The 20,128-nt window shown below is 48.2% G+C and overlaps 2 protein-coding genes across 2 annotated transcripts; both read left to right on the top strand.

Moving 5' to 3' along the window:
* The first annotated feature begins 1,429 nt into the window (after positions 1-1,429).
* On the top strand, positions 1,430-12,114 carry TF (transferrin). The gene is made up of 17 exons (XM_090147061.1): positions 1,430-1,587; positions 2,875-3,038; positions 3,370-3,478; positions 4,494-4,685; positions 4,875-5,010; positions 5,397-5,452; positions 5,955-6,124; positions 6,250-6,436; positions 7,019-7,173; positions 7,912-8,005; positions 8,220-8,255; positions 8,923-9,078; positions 9,825-9,969; positions 10,241-10,305; positions 10,761-10,945; positions 11,257-11,443; positions 11,891-12,114. The coding sequence occupies exons 1-17, from the start codon at positions 1,545-1,547 to the stop codon at positions 11,926-11,928; spliced, it is 2,118 nt and encodes a 705-aa protein (XP_090003187.1). The 5' UTR covers positions 1,430-1,544; the 3' UTR covers positions 11,929-12,114.
* Positions 12,115-12,980: 866 nt separating this feature from the next.
* On the top strand, positions 12,981-20,060 carry SRPRB (SRP receptor subunit beta). Its single transcript, XM_090147065.1, has 7 exons — positions 12,981-13,139; positions 13,228-13,322; positions 13,413-13,490; positions 14,866-14,948; positions 15,307-15,443; positions 16,492-16,546; positions 17,764-20,060. Exons 1-7 carry the CDS (start codon positions 13,028-13,030, stop codon positions 17,978-17,980), a joined length of 777 nt encoding a protein of 258 aa, XP_090003191.1. The 5' UTR covers positions 12,981-13,027; the 3' UTR covers positions 17,981-20,060.
* Positions 20,061-20,128: the final 68 nt, after the last annotated feature.

The raw sequence follows: 20,128 nt of genomic DNA, 5'->3' as shown, positions 1-20,128 counted from the left end.
TGAGGAATGCATGTAAGTAGAACACATTGAACCATGTGCCTATATTTATGTGAGAGTGGACTTCAGACACAAAATGTGGAAGGGCAGCAGAAGTTGGGTGCACCAAGTTTGTCCCTCTTGGAATCCCAAGGCAAAGCATTTGGCTCTTTGTATCCTTTGGTGGGAAGTGCTCCTCTGAAAAGGATGCCTTGGAGACATCTGGGTCCCTTAGGGAAGATCCCAAAAGATTGGGAGATGCCCCATGGTTTCTCTAACCATGAACTTAAAGCAAAACAATACAGGCTTTTCCAGCAACTTTTCCTTTGTTTTTGAAGCGCTCCTTTATGTTTTCTGAGCTTTCCCCTGCGTTGTAACCACTTGGTTTGTGGAATCGAGATCTCCAGCTCAATTGAATAAATAAGGATGGGAGATTCCAATTTTTAAAAGGGAGGAAGGCTGTCTAAGAGTGGCACTGCCTCGTTGTGGAGACAAATCATTTCCCTTCCTGCTTGTGCTGTGCTTGGATGAGCTCTGGACAAGAGAAACGTTGCTCTTCCGGGAAAGCAAGAGATGAAAGGATGCAAACTAGGAACCAGCCAAGCTGAGGGAACTGCTGAAGATGCTGCTGTCCCAAAGCACCTCCAGCAGCCACAGTGACATGTAGGGCAGATGTGTGATGGATGGTCATTGACAAAGGTCTACCAGAAGCCCTCTTCCCAGGGATGTGGACACAGAACCATGCCCACGACCAACACTGGGTCCAGCTGCCCCAAAGCCACCTGCCCTGCTCCAATGTGGAGCAGCACCCAGCTCTGTGTGCTGGTAGAATCAGATGGAGAGGGTCTGCAGAAGAAGAGGGCTCTGATTTCAGCATTTCTTCCCAAGTTCATCATGACAACTTGAGGATGATGAGGTGCAATGCTTCCTGCTGGCTGCAGGCTGCCCCTGTGCTGCCTGGCCACTCTGCTGGCTTCCTCTGCCTGCACAAGTTGCTCTCCAGCCCATCTGCGAGGGGCGTTACTGCCTTTGGATCTTGCTACCATTGCCAAGAGTGTGAAAGGGAAAGAGCAAGCCAAAGGGTGCTGGGCACAGCAGTGAGAGTTACTGGCAAACACGTGAAGCTCAGCGCTGGATTCAGCGGGGACTTTCTGCAATTAGGCTGTGCGAGGCAGGGGGTGGCCAGGACAAAGAAAACAGCCCCTCCCGCAGCACTGCAGCCTGCTGGGGAACTCACATGTCACAACTTGGGAATTTTCCATTTGAAGCCCCTTGTAAAAACAAAAGAACACCTTACTTGCTCCAGCTACTGGCTGCGAAGGGTTTCTGTGCCAAAGAGTGAAAGGCTTCCTAAATGTGGGCTGAGCCAGGGAGGGGGGCAACTTGGGAGCTATTGAGAAACAAGGAAGGACAAACAGCGTTAGGTCATTGCTTCTGCAAACACGGCCAGGGCTGCTCCCCTATAAAAGGGGAAGAAAGAGGCTCCAGAGCCATCACAGACCCAGAGGGGACGGTCTGTGACCAACAGCGCTGCTCCCCCTCCTCAACACCCAGCTCCCTGCCCCAGCATGAAGCTCATCCTCTGCACCGTGCTGTCCCTGGGGATAGTGGGTAAGTGCCCGTGTAAGGCAGTGTCTGGGGGGAATGGAGGGTCTCAGCCTTGCAGGAGGCTCTCCTCTCAGAGCAGCTGTTCTGCAGAGCTGCAACGTGTGCCAGAGCAGGCAGAAGCACTGAGAACCTGCCAGGTGGTTGCATTGGCAGCTCTGGGTATCTGCACATGAGGATGCTGGCCTGAGCCCTAAGGAAGCAGCTCGGCAGGGAGTGAAAGAAGCATCCATGCATGGGGGGAGAAACCAGCACAAGACCCCCCCCCTGCCACACCTGCTTGTGAAACCAGGCTCCGGGAGGACCCAGGGCAGCCTCACAAAGCACATTAAGGAAGCTTTGTGCAGCCAAAACATGAAACCCATAGCTTACAGCAGTGGGAATTAGGGCTTAGAATTCCTCTTGTGACCGCAGTCAGTGTGGGAGGAAGGGAGGTGTTTGTGGGAAGAATTCTGCCTCCTAAAGCCAGTAATAGAGTATGTTTCAGAGGTGAAAAGGAAAATGCAGACAGCATGGGTTAACCAGAGGATGAACAAAATGTGCCACCAAGGGTCTGGAGAAGGCAAAGTGTGCATCCAGGAAGGTGCACAGCTAAAGGGAAGCGTGAAGCATGGGCTGCCCACACTGGTATGAGACCCGCTGTGTATTTTATCTGTACTTTACCTGCACTTTATCTGCAAGATTCCCATGTTTCTTGTGCTGAGAGGGTGAAAGTCTGTGCTCTGATGCAGACTCTCAGAGCAGTGCTTACTGCTTGGGGGGACTCTAACAAGAGGAGTTTGGGTGGAGTGAAGAGGATACAGTACTGCTGTCATTGGGTGTGCTGGTGGAGATGGGTAGTGAGAAGTGAATGCATCCCATCAGCTGCCAGGATAATATGCATGGCAGTGTGGTGAATGCAGTCTGCCCAGACCAGAGCTGCTGTCCCTCTGGGGCTATCTGCAAAGAGACTGCTTCAGTAGGACTGCATTTTCTTTCTGCTTTTGCAATGTGCTTTGAGTTTGATTTCTGCTGGAGCGTGTGGGTTTGTTCTCCTGCTCCTGTGGGTGCTGCTGAGAGCTCAGGCTGCTGGGACTGCAGTGCTGGGTCACCCAGGGGCAGGGGGTCCTTCCAGGTGCTCCCAAAGGAGCACTCCTTCAGAGGTATGCAGGGGAGGTCCTGCTGTTCACCCAGGGCCATGACTGCAAGGAGACAGAGATGCTGTTTCTCTTCCCCTGGTGCCTTTCTCCCTCTCTGAGACTATTTTTTTTCTGTTTCCTTTTTTTTGTTTGATTGTTTTGGTTCTCCCCACAGCTGTGTGTTTCGCTGCTCCCCCCAAGACAACCATCAGATGGTGCACCATATCCTCTCTGGAAGAGAAGAAATGCAACAACCTCAAGGACCTCACGCAACAAGAGAGGATTACGTTGACCTGTGTGCAGAAAGCAACGTACCTTGACTGCATAAAAGCCATTGCGGTGAGTGGGCTGCCAAAGCCAGAGCTGGGCCTTGGGGGGCTTTCAGCATCCCTTGGAGAAGAGGCTTCCCTCCCATCACCACCTGCTGTAGGGAAGGGCGCATCCATGGGGGTCATAGAATCAGTGTCACTAAGATTGGAAAAGACCTCAAAGGTCATCATGTCCAACCCCAGCCCACCCCATAATGCTCACGTCCCTCAATGCCACATCTCTGTGGTTCTTCAGCACCATTGGTAACTCCAATCTGGGTAGCCTGTTCCAATACCTCACTGCTTTGTCTGAGAAGAAATTTTTCCTAAGATCCAACTGATTGAACTCTCTTGTTGTTTAGAATAATGAGGCAGATGCCATTAGCTTGGACGGCGGTCAAGTGTTTGAGGCAGGCCTTGCCCCATACAAGCTGAAACCCATTGCTGCTGAGGTTTACGAACACACTGAAGGTAGGTTTTCCCATGGAGTTTTTAAGTTAAATGGTGGTAGCAGAAATGCACAGGAAGAATGTAGAGAGGCATAATAGAGTTCTGCCACTGATAAGAGCTAGCCCTGTTTCTCCATTCCTCCCCACTCCCTACACTGTCCTTCCTCCCTCTGTTGTTTCTCCTGGGAGCCAGATGGACACTATTTCTCCATTTCTGCCCTTATCACCTTGAGCAGTTCCACAGATCTAGAGCCCCCAATCCCTTTTGACCTCTGTTCTGCAGGTCAGCCTGTTTGTACACAATGTTCGAGATCAAAGCAACGCGGCTGAGTCATTCCTGCCCATTCTTAAAGCTCAGCCACTTTATTAATGTGTAACATGACAGAGTCAGTGTTGAGTTAAAGGCTAAATATGAAACTTTAGAATCATAGAATCATAATCATAGAATCACAGAATGGCCTGGGTTGAAAAGGACCACAATGCTCATCCAGTTCCAACCCCCTGCTATGTGCAGGTCACCAACCAGCAGACCAGGCTGCCCAGAGCCACATCCAGCCTGGCTTTGAATGCCTGCAGGGATGGGGCATCCACAGCCTCCTTGGGCAGCCTGTTCCAGTGCCTCACCACCCTCTGAGTGAAAAAATTCCTTCTAATATCCAACCTAAACCTCCCCTGTCTCAGTTTACAACCATTCCCCCTTGTCCTATCACTATAAGGCTTGCATGCTTGCTTTAGTGGGCAGCACTGAGTCAAGACCTACCAAAGAGTTGTCGAAAGAACTGTTAAGATCTCACAGTCTAATGTATGTGCAGTGACATGGCATTTTGCATGGAATAGCATTTTCAGGCCACTATTTATTACACGTTGCAACATGCAGCGCTGGTTCCGTATTGACATTGCAGCTGGGAATATGGGCAGACCACGAGCACTGCTTGGAAGTGCAGCTCTTCATTCTCTAAGCCCAGAGCTTTGCCAGGACTCGAAATGTTCTAAATTCTTGCTTTTTCATCATTTTTTCATTTCTTCCTCTGCTGCAGGCTCCACAACCAGCTACTATGCTGTGGCTGTTGTGAAAAAGGGAACCGAATTCACCGTGAATGACTTGCAGGGCAAGACCTCCTGCCACACAGGGCTGGGCAGGTCTGCAGGCTGGAACATCCCCATTGGGACGCTCATCCGCCGGGGGGCCATTGAGTGGGAAGGCATAGACTCAGGCTCAGTGGAGCAAGGTAAAGCAAGAGAAATGGGCTGATGTTAGCTTAAGGGGGGTGGTGAGCTGAAAGCAGTGTTGCTGGATCTTCTGCACAAGTTCAGAGGCAGCTCACACAGCAGCCAAGCCATTTCCTGGATGTCTTTCCCTCCCAGGTCATTGTGGATGTGAGTTTTAAGATAATTATTGTGTTGTTTCTCATCCACAGCGGTGGCCAAGTTTTTCTCTGCCAGCTGCGTGCCCGGTGCCACCACCGAGCAAAAACTGTGCCGACAGTGCAAAGGGGACCCCAAAACCAAGTGTGCCCGCAATGCACCTTATTCTGGATATTCTGGAGCTTTCCAGTGAGTGAACGTTTTTTTTCCATTATGACAAGCAATGCTGTGTTGGAACCAGGGGCTGACAACAGCTGGGACTGCTGGTAATTAGCAGTCCAATTAGTAATGACTGGCAGGCATTAAGATGAGAGTGGGAGCTCAGCAGTTCTATTTTGCACAGACTTAGGAATATGCAGCACTAGCACTGTGCTAAGCCTAACTGGATTTCTTGGGGAACACTTCTCTGCCATTATATTTACTTCTCTGCCAGCATAACTTTTTTGGAAAGACTGCTTACTGCTCTATGATTGCAGCTCTAGCCAAAGCAATTTGCTGAAATAGGAGCTAGGAAGCCACAATGTCTGTTCGTTGTTGGTTTTTTTTAACATCTCTTCTGGTTCCTCCACCCACAGTTGTCTGAAAGATGGAAAAGGAGACGTAGCTTTTGTGAAGCACACAACTGTTGAAGGTAAGCCTGTGAATCACTGACTTCTCTTCTTTCCTCTCTGACCTCTTGCTCCCCTTCCATCCTGGCATTAGTCTGCATTGTGCAAACCTTAATTTGTCCAAAACCTGCAGTCTGTTCATATTTGACCCATTGGATGTGTTACTGGATGAACTCATCCTAGTTACTAAAAAACATGATTGAGGTGGGGTCCATTTCTTCTTTGGGATTCTTCTTTGCAGAAGGAAAACCTGCTGGATTTAAATTCAAAAGGTACTATTGGTGCCATATTATAGAGGGAACTATAGCATTGCCACAGCAAATGCTCTGAGTTCCTTCAGTCTGGAGAAGTCTGTGCAGCCTCCATCCTTGGAGGCTTATTGCCATTGCAAAGAGCAGTGTGCAGCTTGTCTCTCCTGCCTTCGGCAAGAATAAATTCATTATGATGCTGCCCCAGGCTGGGCTTTTGTGTGTGTATTTGTGTATTTTGGTGGAGATGCAAGTCGTGGTTCTTCCCTTCCTCCAGAAAACGCCCCGGATCAGAAGGATGAGTACGAGCTGCTGTGCCTGGATGGCAGCCGGCAGCCTGTGGACAGCTACAAGACCTGTAACTGGGCCAGAGTGGCTGCTCACGCTGTTGTGGCTCGGGATGACAGCAAGGTTGAAGATATCTGGAACTTCCTCTCAAAAGCACAGGTATCTTCCAGCTCAGCTATCCTTCCCCTGCCACCCCTTCCTTTGCCCCATGGTTTTGCTTGCTCTTTTCCCACTTTCCAAGTGCTCTGGAATGATAATGGCTGATTCATTTTCTCCCCTGGCAGACGGACTTTGGCGTGGACACCAAGAGTGACTTCCACCTCTTTGGCCCACCTGGAAAGAAGGACCCAGTCTTCAAAGACTTGCTTTTCAAAGACTCTGCCATAATGCTGAAGCGTGTCCCCTCGCTGATGGATTCTCAGCTCTACCTGGGCTTTGAGTACTACACTGCCATCCAGAGCATGCGGAAAGGTGGGAATGGCCTTTTTCAAGTCTGGAGAGTATTCTGCATGAAGTATTTCCTGTGAAAGGTATTGGTTTGTGTGGGTGGAAGGGAATTGGTATGCTCAGAACTGCTGCTCAGAATAGCTGTCTCTGGTATGTAAGGGTACAGGATCAGAAGGAACATCCCAAGACATCAAGCCCAGAATTGACCATATGAGAGCAGCAGGGCGCTTTGCTTCCATCTAGACTCATCACACATTTCCAAGCTGGTTTTCTGAGTCAAAGGTCCTGCAAAGGACCTCCAAAAGCCACTTAAAATTCATAGTTTGGCAGAGATTGCTGTTATAAGATCAGCCACTTTGGTGTTTGTGGAAGGAGATGCATGGACTTCATGTAGCATCAGAAGAGGTTATTCAAGTGCTGCTTCACAGAAATGTAGGCTGTGCTTCTCCATCTCTAGCCCCCATCTTGAGACTCTTAGGTCAGATCTTCTCATTCATGTGCACAAAGGGTTTCATGGCACAGCCCTTCTCACCCCCAAGCCCACCTGATCAATCTGTGGTTCCACAGAGCTCTAGACTAATTATTTCTTCCTTATTGACCTTATAGATCAGCTGACTCCCAGCCCCAGAGAAAACAGGATCCAGTGGTGTGCAGTAGGCAAGGATGAGAAGAGCAAGTGTGACCGCTGGAGTGTGGTGAGCAACGGGGATGTGGAATGCACCGTGGTAGATGAGACAAAGGACTGCATCATTAAGATCATGGTATGGCTTTTTTTCCTTTCCTTCAGCCTGAGTTCCTTTCAGATAGAGAGTGGCATTGCCCTTTTCAGCCTGGGAATAGATGTGGGGCTGGAGTCTACGAATGTAGGAGATTTTCTGAGAAATACTAGCAGGCAGAAACCAACCTGATCATGGGGAAAGGGCTCGATGAGCTTTTCAGGGATTTACATTTCTGAAGGTGTTCTATTTTGGTTTCTCTGCATTAAAAAGTAATTTTCTGGTAAGAAGCAACATTTTACTTGGAAAAGGAAAATAACTATAGTAAAATATAAAAAGAAGAAAGCGAGAAAGAGATATTAAATTCACATAAAAATGAAGTGGTTGTATTGGCCAAGGTTTTTGAATGATAATTAGTTGAGAAAAGTTATTTAGACTGACTGGCTTGGATCAGTTGTGCCTTGACAGAAGAACAAATAGGGCTGCAGGATCCCAAGAGGGAAATCTCCTGCAGTTAGCATGTCCCCTTCCCAGTTGATGCTGCCCAGCAGGGCTCTAATGCCTTGTCTCTGCCAAGTGAAGATATGGTCTGATGAGTCGGACCTAACAAGTCTCCAAAATTTTCCCCGTTGTCACATCTTACAGAACTCATCTGTCTGTATGCAAAGAATGGCTTCTCGAGTCCCTTGCCCCCAGCTTGTCGTCCTCCCACCCAGTGCTTCTTTTATGATCCAGTTTGGGGAAATACAGTGTCATTTCATCACTGTGCAATTTTTATTGCAGAAAGGTGAAGCAGATGCTGTTACCCTTGATGGAGGTCTGGTCTACACTGCTGGTGTCTGTGGCCTGGTGCCAGTGATGTCAGAACGATACGACGGTGAGTGCAGCCCTGCAGGGGAGACAGGGCTGATGCAAAAGCACTGCTTTTATTCTGAAATCCAGAAAGCAGCCTTGGTGTTGTATCCCAGCTGCTCTTCGTTCTGTTGATGCACTTGATACTACCTTGAAAGCCAGCTGAGCAATTAGTGAGCTTGATTCAGTTTGGGATTTTATGTTTCTTTTGTCTAATATCATCTTTTTCCTTCCCACAGATGGAAGCCAATGTGGCAGAGCAGAAGTACAACCAGGTAATTATTCCCAACAGAGGAGCAGGAAATAGTCCTTTTGGATAAAAGTAGAAAAATACACCTGCAGTCACAGGTTGAGAATACATGGCCAAGTCTCTGTATAGAGTCTTGTAAGAACCACTGTGTGCAGTGTTGATGTTAAAAATCTGGGTGGTAAATTTAACACACACATGGAAATTCTGGGTCTGCTGATCAAAGCAAAGCATCCAGTAGCTGCAGAGATTTGTGTGGTGGCTCTCTGGAGCATGGCCACACCATGACTTAGCCAGGGCTGCAAAAGGGGAAAGGGATCTGGGCTGAAGCCTTAGGGAATTGCTTTTTATAGAAATAAAAGCCAAAAAGAGGGAAGATTTCATCCTTTGCTAAAGGGCGGATATGAATTTGAGAGACTTGCATTATACATATCTTGCTACAGCCTTCTTGCAGACCCAAGTGCCAGAGTTTTAGTGGGGGAAAAGCGACAGGGATAATGATTTCCCAGGAGTGCTGTGGGAGTAGATGTATCATATCTGCAAACCATTCTCTTGTTGCTGCATGGCTAGTCCTTAATAAGCACAAAATGTTTCTGCTATGCTGCACGTAGATGCCCTCTGCCGACGCTCTGCTAAGAGAGAGCAGTGGGACTCTGGGATCAAGCCTTAATTCTCCTCCATCTTTCTCCCAAAAGCATCATACTTTGCTGTGGCTGTCGTGAAGAAAGGCAGCGATGTCAACTGGAACAATCTGAAGGGCAAGAAGTCGTGCCACACTGCTGTGGGGAGGACTGCTGGCTGGAACATCCCCATGGGCTTGATTCACAACAGAACAGGGAGCTGCAATTTCGGTGAGTCAGGTCATGCATCTGCTTGTCTGAGATGGAAATCCATGAGGAAAAGTGTTTTGCCACGCATCTTCTGATTTTCAAAACTTCTCATGCCTCGAAGACTCTCACTTGGAGATGGAAAATGAAATGAGTCTGTTACTTAAGATTTCACTGAGCAAAGTTTCAGGCTGTTGGTGACTGCTTGCAAGCAGGATGCAGCACATCAGCTGCTTTGGGGGGCTTTGCTTTCTTTTCACATTTCCCCCCTTCCCGCTTTTGGCAGCCCAAAAAGCATTCTCCAAGTAGGAGGACAGGCTGCTCCTTGTGCAGAGTGCAGGGTGGGGGTGAAGGATGGATTTATGAGTCCCTGCAGGGCTGGGAGCAGGGGACAGAGGCTGATTTCAGTTCAAGAATCTTTAAAGGTCTGATATGACTCCCTTAAGAACTGTGGGTTAAAAGTCTGCAGCTCAACTTCTACGTCCAATTTCCTATCAGTGAGAATTACAGTCCAACAAAAATAATGTGAAATTATGAACCAAGGAAAAATAAACATATAATTATTAATGGGAAATGTAACCTCAGGGACCTACTGGTGTTAGTAAGTTTTATGCAGCCTCTCCAACCTTCTTTCTGTTTTTTCTATGGTCCCCTTTTCCCCCTGAGCTCTCAGATTCCTGCCAAACATAATGCAGCCCATAATGTGCTGCGAAAAGAAACCCCAATTTTTCAGAGTAGAGAAAGTGAATTTATCATATTCCTGCCCCCAGATGAATACTTCAGCGCGGGCTGTGCTCCTGGGTCTCCTCCTGGTTCTCGCCTCTGCCAGCTGTGCCAGGGCTCTGGGGAAATCCCACCGGAGAACTGCGTTGCTAACAGCCACGAGAAATACTTTGGATACACTGGAGCTTTACGGTAGGTGGGGGAGATGCTCTGGTAGTGCTCAGCCCCTAAAAAGAGAAGGGGCCAGAGGTCAGCCCTGGTTCTGTCTCCTGGTTCTGTTCTGTCTGTACTGACACAGTAACAGCTCATGTCTAGGTAATTCAGACTGGGCATGAATTTAGAAAGGGAATTAATCTTGTTTCAGTTGCATCTAATAGCGGAGAGATGCTGCAGGGGTGGAGTCACTGTGATGCAAGTTGACATGGCTACTGAAATGTGCGCCTCCTCTCTTTGTACTCCGCAGGTGTCTGGTTGAGAGGGGTGACGTGGCCTTTATCAAGCATTCCATTGTGGAGGAAAACACTGGCGGTACGTGGTTATCCTATTGCATGGGGCCTGGAGGGCTGCCTCCCCCGATCTGCATTCTTTCTGTTCCCAAAACATTCATTTTGGATATACATTTATTCCAGTGGCCTATAAACCACAGCCGCCTGCCTCAGCACCATTGCAGAGTATTCTAGCTCCCTGCTTGCCTGAAATGGAAAAGTTCAGGTCCCATTTCTGAAAGTAGTGGCTGAAGTTTTCGAAGCTTGTGGGGAAAAAATACATGAAAAAAAGTTGTAGCAACCTGCCAGCCTGCTCTGAGAGTCTGATTCAGCCCATTGACTGTTCCTGAGTTTTACTTGCATCCCCTTCAGTACTCACAGGGTATCCAAGGGTCAGTGCACATCAGTGCAGGGACAAACACTTTGCTGCTTGCTGTCAGTGTGACTGTGCTTCTGCTACACAAGATCTCTGAACCTCCAAATCCATTCCCTTCATAGGCAAAAACAAAGCTGAGTGGGCCAAGGATCTGCAAATGGATGACTTTGAGTTGCTGTGCACTGATGGGAGACGGGCAAATGTTATGGATTACAGGCAGTGCAACCTGGCTGAAGTTCCTACCCATGCTGTGGTCGTGCGCCCAGAGAAAGCAAACAAAATCAGTGAGCTGATGGAGAGACAGCAGGTTGGTGGTCCTGACAGGAATGTTCTGGGATGGTTTTTACATTGTGTGTTGATATTTTTAGAGCAGAGATGCTCTGCATTTCACATCAGCAAAATGTGGAAGATTTTGACTTACTGATACAGGGTCAGAGCCTCATCCCTTAAGCTTCCCCTTCCTCCATCCCTCCCGAACTGTTCCTACAGGCAGGTAGAACAGCTCCCCATGACAGTGGTCATCATAGTGAAGAACTGCTACTGAGAGGCTTGTACAAGCCAAATCTTGCTTTGTTTCTACTCTTTACATACACTTACCTCTTCATGACTTCATTTCAGGAACGGTTTGGAATAAGTGGAAGTGAGGGAAGCAAGTTTGTGATGTTTGAGTCTCAAACCAAAGATCTTCTGTTTAAAGACTTAACCAAGTGCCTGAATAAACTCCGCCAAGGAATTACATACAAGGAGTTCCTCGGAGATAAATACTATAACACGATTTCTAGCCTCAATACTTGCAACCCATCAGGTAAATGTAACAGCCTCAAAAAAATGTCAGTCAATTGCAGTGTTTAGTTTCAGAGATATGAACAGTTATTCCTGTTGCTGCCCATTTAATTTCTTAAAAGAAAAAAGAGGATAACTCATGAAGCTGTCTTTATACTTTTCCCAGAATTTCTTGAGCTAACTGAAGCCAGATTGGAAATGTGTTACTCTGGCATCAACGAGACTGAAAGGTTTTTACTTGCCTTTAGAAAACAGGCAATCTGAGAAGTAGTATAAGAGCCCACTGTGTCCTGTTAGCGTGCACTTGGTGTCATCTGTGGTTAAGGCTCACTTCTGGTGGGATGCTGGACATGTTTCCCGTGCTGTGACAATGTTGGCATGGTTGGGTGCATGCTGGTGGGACAGAAGTGTGTTGTGTCTTCTGTTTCAGCACAAGGTCTGAACTTCTCCCTGTCCTTTTCCTTTTCAGATCTCCTCCAGGTGTGCACCTTCCTTCAGAACAAGTAATGGGAGGGAAGGGCCCTTTTTGAAGAGGGAGGAAACTTCGTGCCATGACTCCTCTCGTGTCCTCTGCACGGAACACTGATGTGCAGAGGGCCCTCTGCCATTGCTGCTTCCTCTGCCCATCCTCATCACTCTGAACGTGGCTTCTTTGCTACTGCCACAGCAAGAAATAAAATCTCAACATCTAAATGGGTTTCCTGAGATTTTTCAAGAGTTGTTAAGCACATTCCTTCCCCAGCACCCCTTGCTGCAGGGCAGTGCCAGGCACCAACTTGGCTACTGCCATTTGAGGTTCCTGCTGCCCACGAGTGAAATCGCGTTCAATATTTTCCAAAGCAAAATGGATTAAATATGCCCTAGATCCTAATTAAGAGATGTTTTGTATTATCTGTGCTTTGGCTTCACCTAGATTATCCCATTGTCTCCCCAGCGGTCAACAGCTGCCCACTGCGGTTGGGACAGGGGGAAGAGGGAGGGTGTTGGTATGAGGGAAGCTGAAGGGTGGAGAAGATAAACAACAACAAAAAGCCCACAGAAACACAGTGGAAAGTGTGAATGGAAGTCACTCCACCTCATCTCTCAACTGGCGGGATACGAATGGAGCAGGAGCAGTTCTTTCCACCACGCAGTACTCTTAAAAAGCAGTAGGCATTGTTGAGGAGAGTCACAGAGTTGGACCCACACGGATCACCGAGGCCAACCCCCGGCCCCACGAGCACCACCCAAACCCGGTGTCTCGCAGCGGTGTCCCAGCCCTCCCTGAGCTCCGCCACGGAGCCGTGCCGTACCCACCGCCCCGTGCTGCAGAACCTCTCCCTGCCCCCAGCCGCCCCTCCCCAACGCAGCTCCGTGCCCATCGGCTCCCTGTGAGGGCTCCGCTCAGCTCCCGCGCTCAGGGCCGAACAAACCGAGGGCCTACAACAAACGCTGGGCGCTTTTGGACCCTCCTTCCCATCCTTGCCCCTTTTCCCGACGGACTACAACTCCCAGCAGACCCCGCGGCACAGCGACACGGGGAGAGACCGGAAGTGCCGTGACGGAACCGGAAGTGATCCGGCGCGGCCGGAAGCGGCGCAGTGAGGACGTGTGCGTGCGGGCGGTGATGGCGGGTGCCATGGAGCCGTATCTGGACTCGCTGCGGCGGGAACTGCAGTCGCCCGGCCCTGCCGCTCTCTCCGTCCTTCTGGCGCTGTTCGTCGTTGCCCTCACGCTCCGTGAGTCGCGGCCCGGGGCGGGCCCGGCCGGGGGAAGGCGGCAGCGGGAGGCGGCGGGGGCTCAGGCGTTTTCTCCTCTCTCCCGCAGTGCTCTGGAGGCTCGCGCAGGGCGCAAGGAGCAGCCGCAGGGCCGTGCTGCTGCTGGGCCTCTGCGACGCGGGGAAGACGCTGCTGTTCGCCCGGGTGAGCGCTGGGTTCGGCCGCGTGCTCGGTTCACGACTCTCAGTGTGCAAACGGTTGGCTTTATTGCTGGTATCGTTTTTCTCTATGCAGCTGTTGACAGGCAAATACCGAGATACACAGACCTCCATAACCGACAGCTCTGCCGTTTACAGAGTGAGCAACGACAAGGTGAGCAGGCAGCCATAGCGGTGCACAGTGCTTCAGGTGTTGGATGCCACTGGCGTTCTGTGCTGAGGCTCCCAGCGCTGAGCTGCACTTATGCCTCTCGTGCTTTGCAGGCTCCCAGCTGGGAAGCAGCCCTTGCTCGGCCCCTGTGGTACAGCTTTCTGTTAGTGCACAAGGAGAGGGTCTGACATGGAGTAGAAAGTAGGTTTGTGAAGGAAAGAGCTTCCAGCAGAGCTTCATTTGCTTCCCGGGGGGGTTGGTTACTTTCAGACCTTCGTTTATTTTTGGTTTGTGGCAATCTTTTTAGATTCAGAAGCATTCCTGTGTCTTGCCAGGTGCACACGTGGCAGCGAAGCACGAGGTGGCAGCATGGTGTCTGCTGGTGAATTGTGAAAGTAGAGGATGCTTTTCTGCCTTTTCTCTGGAGATCTTTATTAACAATAGTAATAGAAAGAGATTTAAAATGATGAGAAGGACTGCAGTTCTTTTTTAATGTCTCTGGGACTTAGCAGACAGGAGATATTTTGAGGGAGAGGTGCTGGGATGCTGTGACAGGCTGCTGCTTTTCTGGCTGAGAATCTCTGTTGAAACATAAAAGCAGCACAGAAGTCAGGGTCTTACAAAACATTCTCTCCCCTCTCAATAACAGGAGGTGTTATCCTGAGAAAGCTGATGTGGCCCTCAGTGGCTACATCTTGATTAGGAGCCTGTGAGAGGCACTTGTTCTCTTCAATGTCACTGTTTTGTCATCTAGTTGCCTATGGAAAGAGAAATATTTGCTGCTTTTGATTCAGAGAGCATCTTGCAAGGCTGTTCTTATGTTATTTCCAGCAAAGTTTTGAGTATTTAGGTTGATTTGCAGCTTAAATTCAAATCAATTCACATTCAGAGATTGTGGGGGTATTATTCTGCATCAGGGATTTGCAGGAGTTTGTGATTTTGCTGTGCAGAGATACACTTACTAACAGAGACAGAGTAAATCTGGTGTAGTGACCAAGGAGCTCACAAAGATTTGCTACTCGCACTATGATGTGGTTGGTTGTCATAGGGAAGAGAGAAGTGGGTTGAGCATGCTCTTTTCTCTGTGATTGTGCTGTATTCTGTCAGCTCTGCTGCATGGTTTACTGGTGTTGGCCGTCCTTAGAGTCCTGGCCATGAGTGTTGTTCCTCAGCAATTTCTTTTGCTTGTCAGAATTACTGGGGGTGGTGGAGAGATCCTGGGTTGGATTACACACCTCTGTCCAGTGTGGGCTTCACTCATGTGCTTCTGCCCTGGCACAGGCTAACTGGAATCTGCTCCCAGATTGGTTTTCTGCAGGGTATGATTGCCATTATTCCTGGTGTAAGTGTTGCTAACACCCCTCTTTTCTGTTCCCAGAGCACTAATGTGACTTTAATAGATCTCCCGGGCCACGAAAGCTTGCGGCTTCAATTCTTGGAGAGGTTCAAGGCTGCAGCCAGGTAACGTGGAGATGGACAGAGGTGGTGGTGGTGCCAGGTGGTGTTAGTACCAGGGATGAGACACATGACCTGCAGTGAGCCAGGTAGGGGTTTTGTTGTGTGTGCTCAGGGAGTCAGAGCATTGCCTTGTGTTGCTGGGGCATAGTGTTCTGATTGCCTACTTCATAGTAAGGGAGGGGAGGGGAGGTAAGGTATGGAGGTAATGCAGTTGGGAGGCTTAGGACATGTAATATGTCTTTGGGACAGAGAGGAACAGGTTTCCTCCTGGATATCAGTACAAGATGTATTTCAGTCCCCATGTGCTAACCTGCTTTTTGTATTACAGAGGTTCATGTCCTACATGTGTTCTTTTTCTCAGGGCCATCGTGTTTGTGGTTGACAGCGTAGCCTTCCAGCGGGAGGTGAAGGATGTGGCTGAGTTCCTGTACCAGGTCCTGGTTGACAGCACTGTTCTCAAAAATGCACCTGCACTGCTGATTGCTTGCAATAAACAAGGTATTGGATGCTGCCCTGAAGGTGGAAATAGTGATTCAGTCCTCGAGTGATTATTAGGGTTAATGCCCTGTGTGGCAGAAATGCTAAGTCATGGCCTGAAGCAGTGATTGAGCACTTGGTGGAAGGCAGGGCCTTCCTGAGGGGAGCTCAGGTGCATGCAATGTAATCCTGGTGGAACCAGGATCCACTCCCTCCAGACCTCATTTAAGGGTTAGTATAGTAGGAGGTGAGGGTATTTCATTGTCGAGCCTTGCCTACCTGAAGCCTTCTGAAGGTAAACAGCTTTTTTTTCTTTGTTTCTGTATCAACAGCTGCTGCACTTCAGCTCATCTTCACTTGCAGAAGCATGGGACTCTGCTACCCTGCTGTCATTGCTGTGTTTTCTATCACATTATATTGTTGCACTATGCATGGTGGATTTCTTAGGGGTCAGGATTTCAGCAAAATGAAGGCAGAAAATTAGCTGTAGACTAAGACTGCTCAGCAAGAACGTTTCTAGCAGGAAGTTTGGAAGAATTCTTAGGTCAGGAATGTCAAATAGCTTTGCAGAAAAGCACCACGTGAAGAGCTAGAGCTCTTTACACAGGCTTAAGAGCCCAATCTCTACAGCTTTTCCTGCAGTGATGTGGATCCCTGTAGAACAGTTTGAAACTTTCTGCTAGTGCCATGTTTGCTTTTCTAGTTTTTTCTTGCAGTATCATAGGAATGTCTTGGGACTTTCAAGTTCTAGAAAGCACTGTGCTGAGCTCTGTAATGCCAGGACAGGTGAGCATGCTGGGCCTTGTTTGAAGTGATTTACTGCCCTATTTCCAGACCATGAAAAGAAATTAATTTCCTGCCTTAAATCAGGTCCTGGGTTTGCTCTCATTCCTACCAACAGATCTAAAGCTTTTCTGTCCCTTATCCTAGCACTGACACTACTGCTGTTGTCCCATTAAGTCTTATGGCAGCATGATATGATCAAGCCTTGCTGTACCTTTAGGAGCAGGAAGCAGATTCTAACATTATACCGAAGAGCTAATTATTTCCTTTTCTGTTTTCTCTCTAGATGTCACAATGGCAAAATCTGCAAAACTGATTCAACAGCAGCTGGAGAAAGAGCTGTAAGTGTGAATTTGGATCTTAAATCATCCTTTGAACTTCTGTCTTCTCCTTTCTGTCTCTTCTGCCTGTGTTTAGTTAGTCCTTTGAGCATATCTGTGTTCACTGAATAAAAAAAGTCTGTTTTGTTTGTGGAGGTGTAGTCACAATGAGGGAAGAGTGTCCTTGCTAGAGCACTAAGATCTAGTAACATTCATCTCTTGACAAAAAAGAAGATAGGTAGTGTGTTGCTTCCTTGAAGCTATAGTGTGGAGAATCAATGCCCCATGGTTCATTTGTATCTCTTTGGTGTCCAATGAGCGTTCCTGGGATGGAGCTGTCTTGTTGCTAGCCTCTTTGGCCAGTGGGTGGCAGCAGGGTCATTTGTACTGTTGCGTTTTCACTGCTGAGGACCTGACCTTCCCTTCTGCAATACAAAGTTCTGGGTAGAGATTGCTGTTTTATCTGTGCCTGATGCAGCTGGACTTCCCTGGCTTTGCTTCTAGTGTTCCAAAAGCCATCAAACTGCAGTGCCTCACACCTTTTCAGGCTGTTGTTTGTCCCCGTGCTGCCTCTAGTTTGCACTTCGTGGGAGCAGGATGTCTGAGTGTGAGCAGTGAGGTTTTTCCTCTGTATGGGTGCTGAGATGCTGCCACAAGATGAAGGGCAAGAACAACAGCAGTGTTGCAGCCTGGGGTCCTTGGTCAGGCACTGCTTGCTGGAGCACTGGGGAGGCTGGATCCACCTCTCAGTCTTCAAAAATATTTGGCACATTTGGGTGGCTATGGGGTGAAGATCTGCATGATCCTTTATGTCATGGGTGCCTGTTTTCCCAGTTAACCTGTCAAAACAGTGCGCATTTGAGCACTGTGGGCCAAACATCCTTTTAGTTTTAGGCGTCTTCAGTCAGACAAGCAGTTCTCACAGTCTGGGTTCATTCACTACCAATGGAAAGTGCCTTTGCCTATTTAGAAGTTCTGCTTCTTTCACCAAATCCATGATCTGTCTTTCTCTCTTGAGCCTCTCTCAGTTGTGCCTTGCAGCAGCTGTTTACAAGTGGACAAAGTGCTTGTCCCTGCCTGTGATTCATGGGGCAGAGACATGGGTATGCCTCTGGGGCCTTCTGTCCCTGGTGTTGCTGATGTCCTGCTGACAGCTAAAACCAAAGCATCTCTGGTTAGGCTGTAGGTGTCATTTTGCTATGTCACAGTTCCTGATCTTCTCCTTTCTCTTTCTGCAGTAACACCTTACGAGTGACCCGCTCTGCAGCCCCCACCAGTCTGGATGCCTCAGCCACTGGGGGCCCTGCTCAGCTGGGGAAGAAGGGCAAGGACTTTGACTTCTCTCAGCTGCCCATGAAGGTGGAGTTTGTAGAGTGCAGTGCTCGTGGCAGCAAGGGAGAGGAGGGAGATGCTGACTTTGAGGGCCTTGAGAAATGGCTGGCTAAGATTGCCTGAATAGAGGAGGGCAGGATGAGAGGGAGAGACCTGAGGAGGTGGGGGACATGTTTGGGGTGTGAAAGAAAATAGATGGTTTGAAGTACTCGGATCTTACCAAAGGAGAAGCTGAAAGCTGGAAAAGCATTGCGTTGTCTTCCTCTGCTTGGGAGCATATAACAATTACTGGTGTGACTTCCTCTGTCTCTGTCACACTACCACAATTTTTTCCTCTCTCCTCACTTTTTATCCTCTGTTGCTGACCCTGCTGTGGCTTCTGTGTTTCCTTGAAATCTTTTGCATTTTCATCATCCAGCTGCCAGGCAACTTAGGAAGGAACACACTGGCAGGTGAGTCTAGAAGCTGTAGTCTGTCCTTTTCTGCTCTGTTTTAGCATTGCATTGCTGTTGCTTCGTGGGGTGACTGATCACCTCCTGATTTTGACTTCGTTCTGCAGCTTCTTGCTGCCTGGGAGTGCTGCCATGACAAAGTGCACAGATTCTCTCCATTGGGCAGTCACTGGGGTGAATATAAAGAGCTGTTGTCCTCTTGTCTTTTATCTCCTTATTTTTCCAGACTGGTGTAGTCCAGTTTCTGTGGACCTGGAGTGACTTGTTAAATTTCAAAGGCAAGCTGGTTGATCTGCCCGTGTCACTGTGCAGTGCCTGTGTTTGGCTGTGGTGCCTGTGTCTTTGGTTGATAACTTCTGCTGGATAGTTCTTGGGAGTTTTTCTTTCTGTCAGGGCTATGTCTTGAAAGCTTGTTGCACTCTGTTCCTCTTCCTGTACTTCAGGCTCTTCTCCAACAGACTGTGTAAACGCACTCCCTGTGAATGACAGTTACAGAACAGTCCTAGCTTGACTCAATGAAAGTGGAATATTTTTGGATTCATATGTATGTTAGGAGTCAGATTTGTCATGCCAGACACTTGCTGTTATGTCTCCTCCAGTGTCTACAATAAAGAGACCATTTTGTGTTTTTCATCATAGCTGTTGCAGCAAAATGAAGAGAGAAAGGTGAGCTGATAGCACATTAGTGTGAGCCCAATTCTTCCTTCTGAGGAAGATGCTCAGTGGAGAAGAATATGTGATCTTTTCCCTGTTTGTTTGAGGCAATTGAAGCCAAAGCTGCTGCTGTGTGTGATTTCATCAGTTGATCTTCAGGGAATGCCTGTTGCTGTAGCTCTTGGAGAGGCTCAGCTGGCTGCTCTGAGGCTTGGAGTGGGGTCTGACTCAGAATGCCTTAGACCTGAACTTTCCAAAGGACTTTTGCTTTCCTTTTTCTTTGCTGCAGCCAGGAATATTGGTTGTGTAAAGGGAGAACTTGCAGAAGTATCTGTATTAGTCAGGTGGGAGATGAGATGCTTCACTTTTTCTTTTCTGAACAGCAGCCTTAAGACACTTATCAGTTGCCCTGCCCAGCAGTGTGATGCTCTGGTGGGATGCTGGCTTCACACATCTCTCTGAGGAGGATTGCTCTCCAGGATTCAGTGCTGGGAATTGCAAGGTCCTACTGCATTGAAGTTTTTTCTCTTGTTTTATTGTTTCCTGTTTAGTTCTTGACAAGGAGTAAGCTTATGGCTTGGATATGGATCTTTTCTGCCCTTTGTAGGTTTCTCTCTGGTTTAGTGCTTGTTTAATGGCTCGTCTGATCTGTTATGTTCTTTGTTCTTTTCCTTTCTTTCTGGGCATCCTCTGACTCCTTTTGTAGTATTGCCAAATGTTAGTATTGATGGAAGGAATAAAAACAGGCTTGAGCACAGACCTGTGCTCACAGTGGAGCTCTAAAAATAAGCTGAGAGATATTCTGGTCCACACAGGAGGTGGGGAGGATTATATTTAGGGAGTGTGTTATATTTTGATATTTGCTGCAGCCAAAGCATTGCTGAAGTGTGTTTGTTGTGCTTCAGCTCCCTTTTCTGGAGAATATTGCTGTTTGCTTGAGTGGTAGTTCTGCTTGCTAAGACCTACCTTCTTTGAAAGCAGAGACCGAGCATCGCCATCTGGTGGGATAAAGTAGCATGAGGCCCCATTTGGTTTTAAGTTATTCTTTTTGAAAAATATTTCTGTAATAAAGCATTCGACTAAATGTTTCTTCTCAAGTCCTGGTTTGGTCATTCTCTATTGACCTCTGCCTTGGCTCTTCTTAGCGACGTTAGGGTCACAGGGG

This window comes from Phasianus colchicus, chromosome 10 (genome assembly GCF_987193195.1).
Source record: "Phasianus colchicus chromosome 10, bPhaCol1.hap1.1, whole genome shotgun sequence".
Lineage (NCBI taxonomy): Eukaryota > Metazoa > Chordata > Aves > Galliformes > Phasianidae > Phasianus > Phasianus colchicus.
The sequence above is the reverse complement of the archived record's forward strand: the minus strand, read 5'-3'. Positions and strand labels throughout refer to the sequence as shown.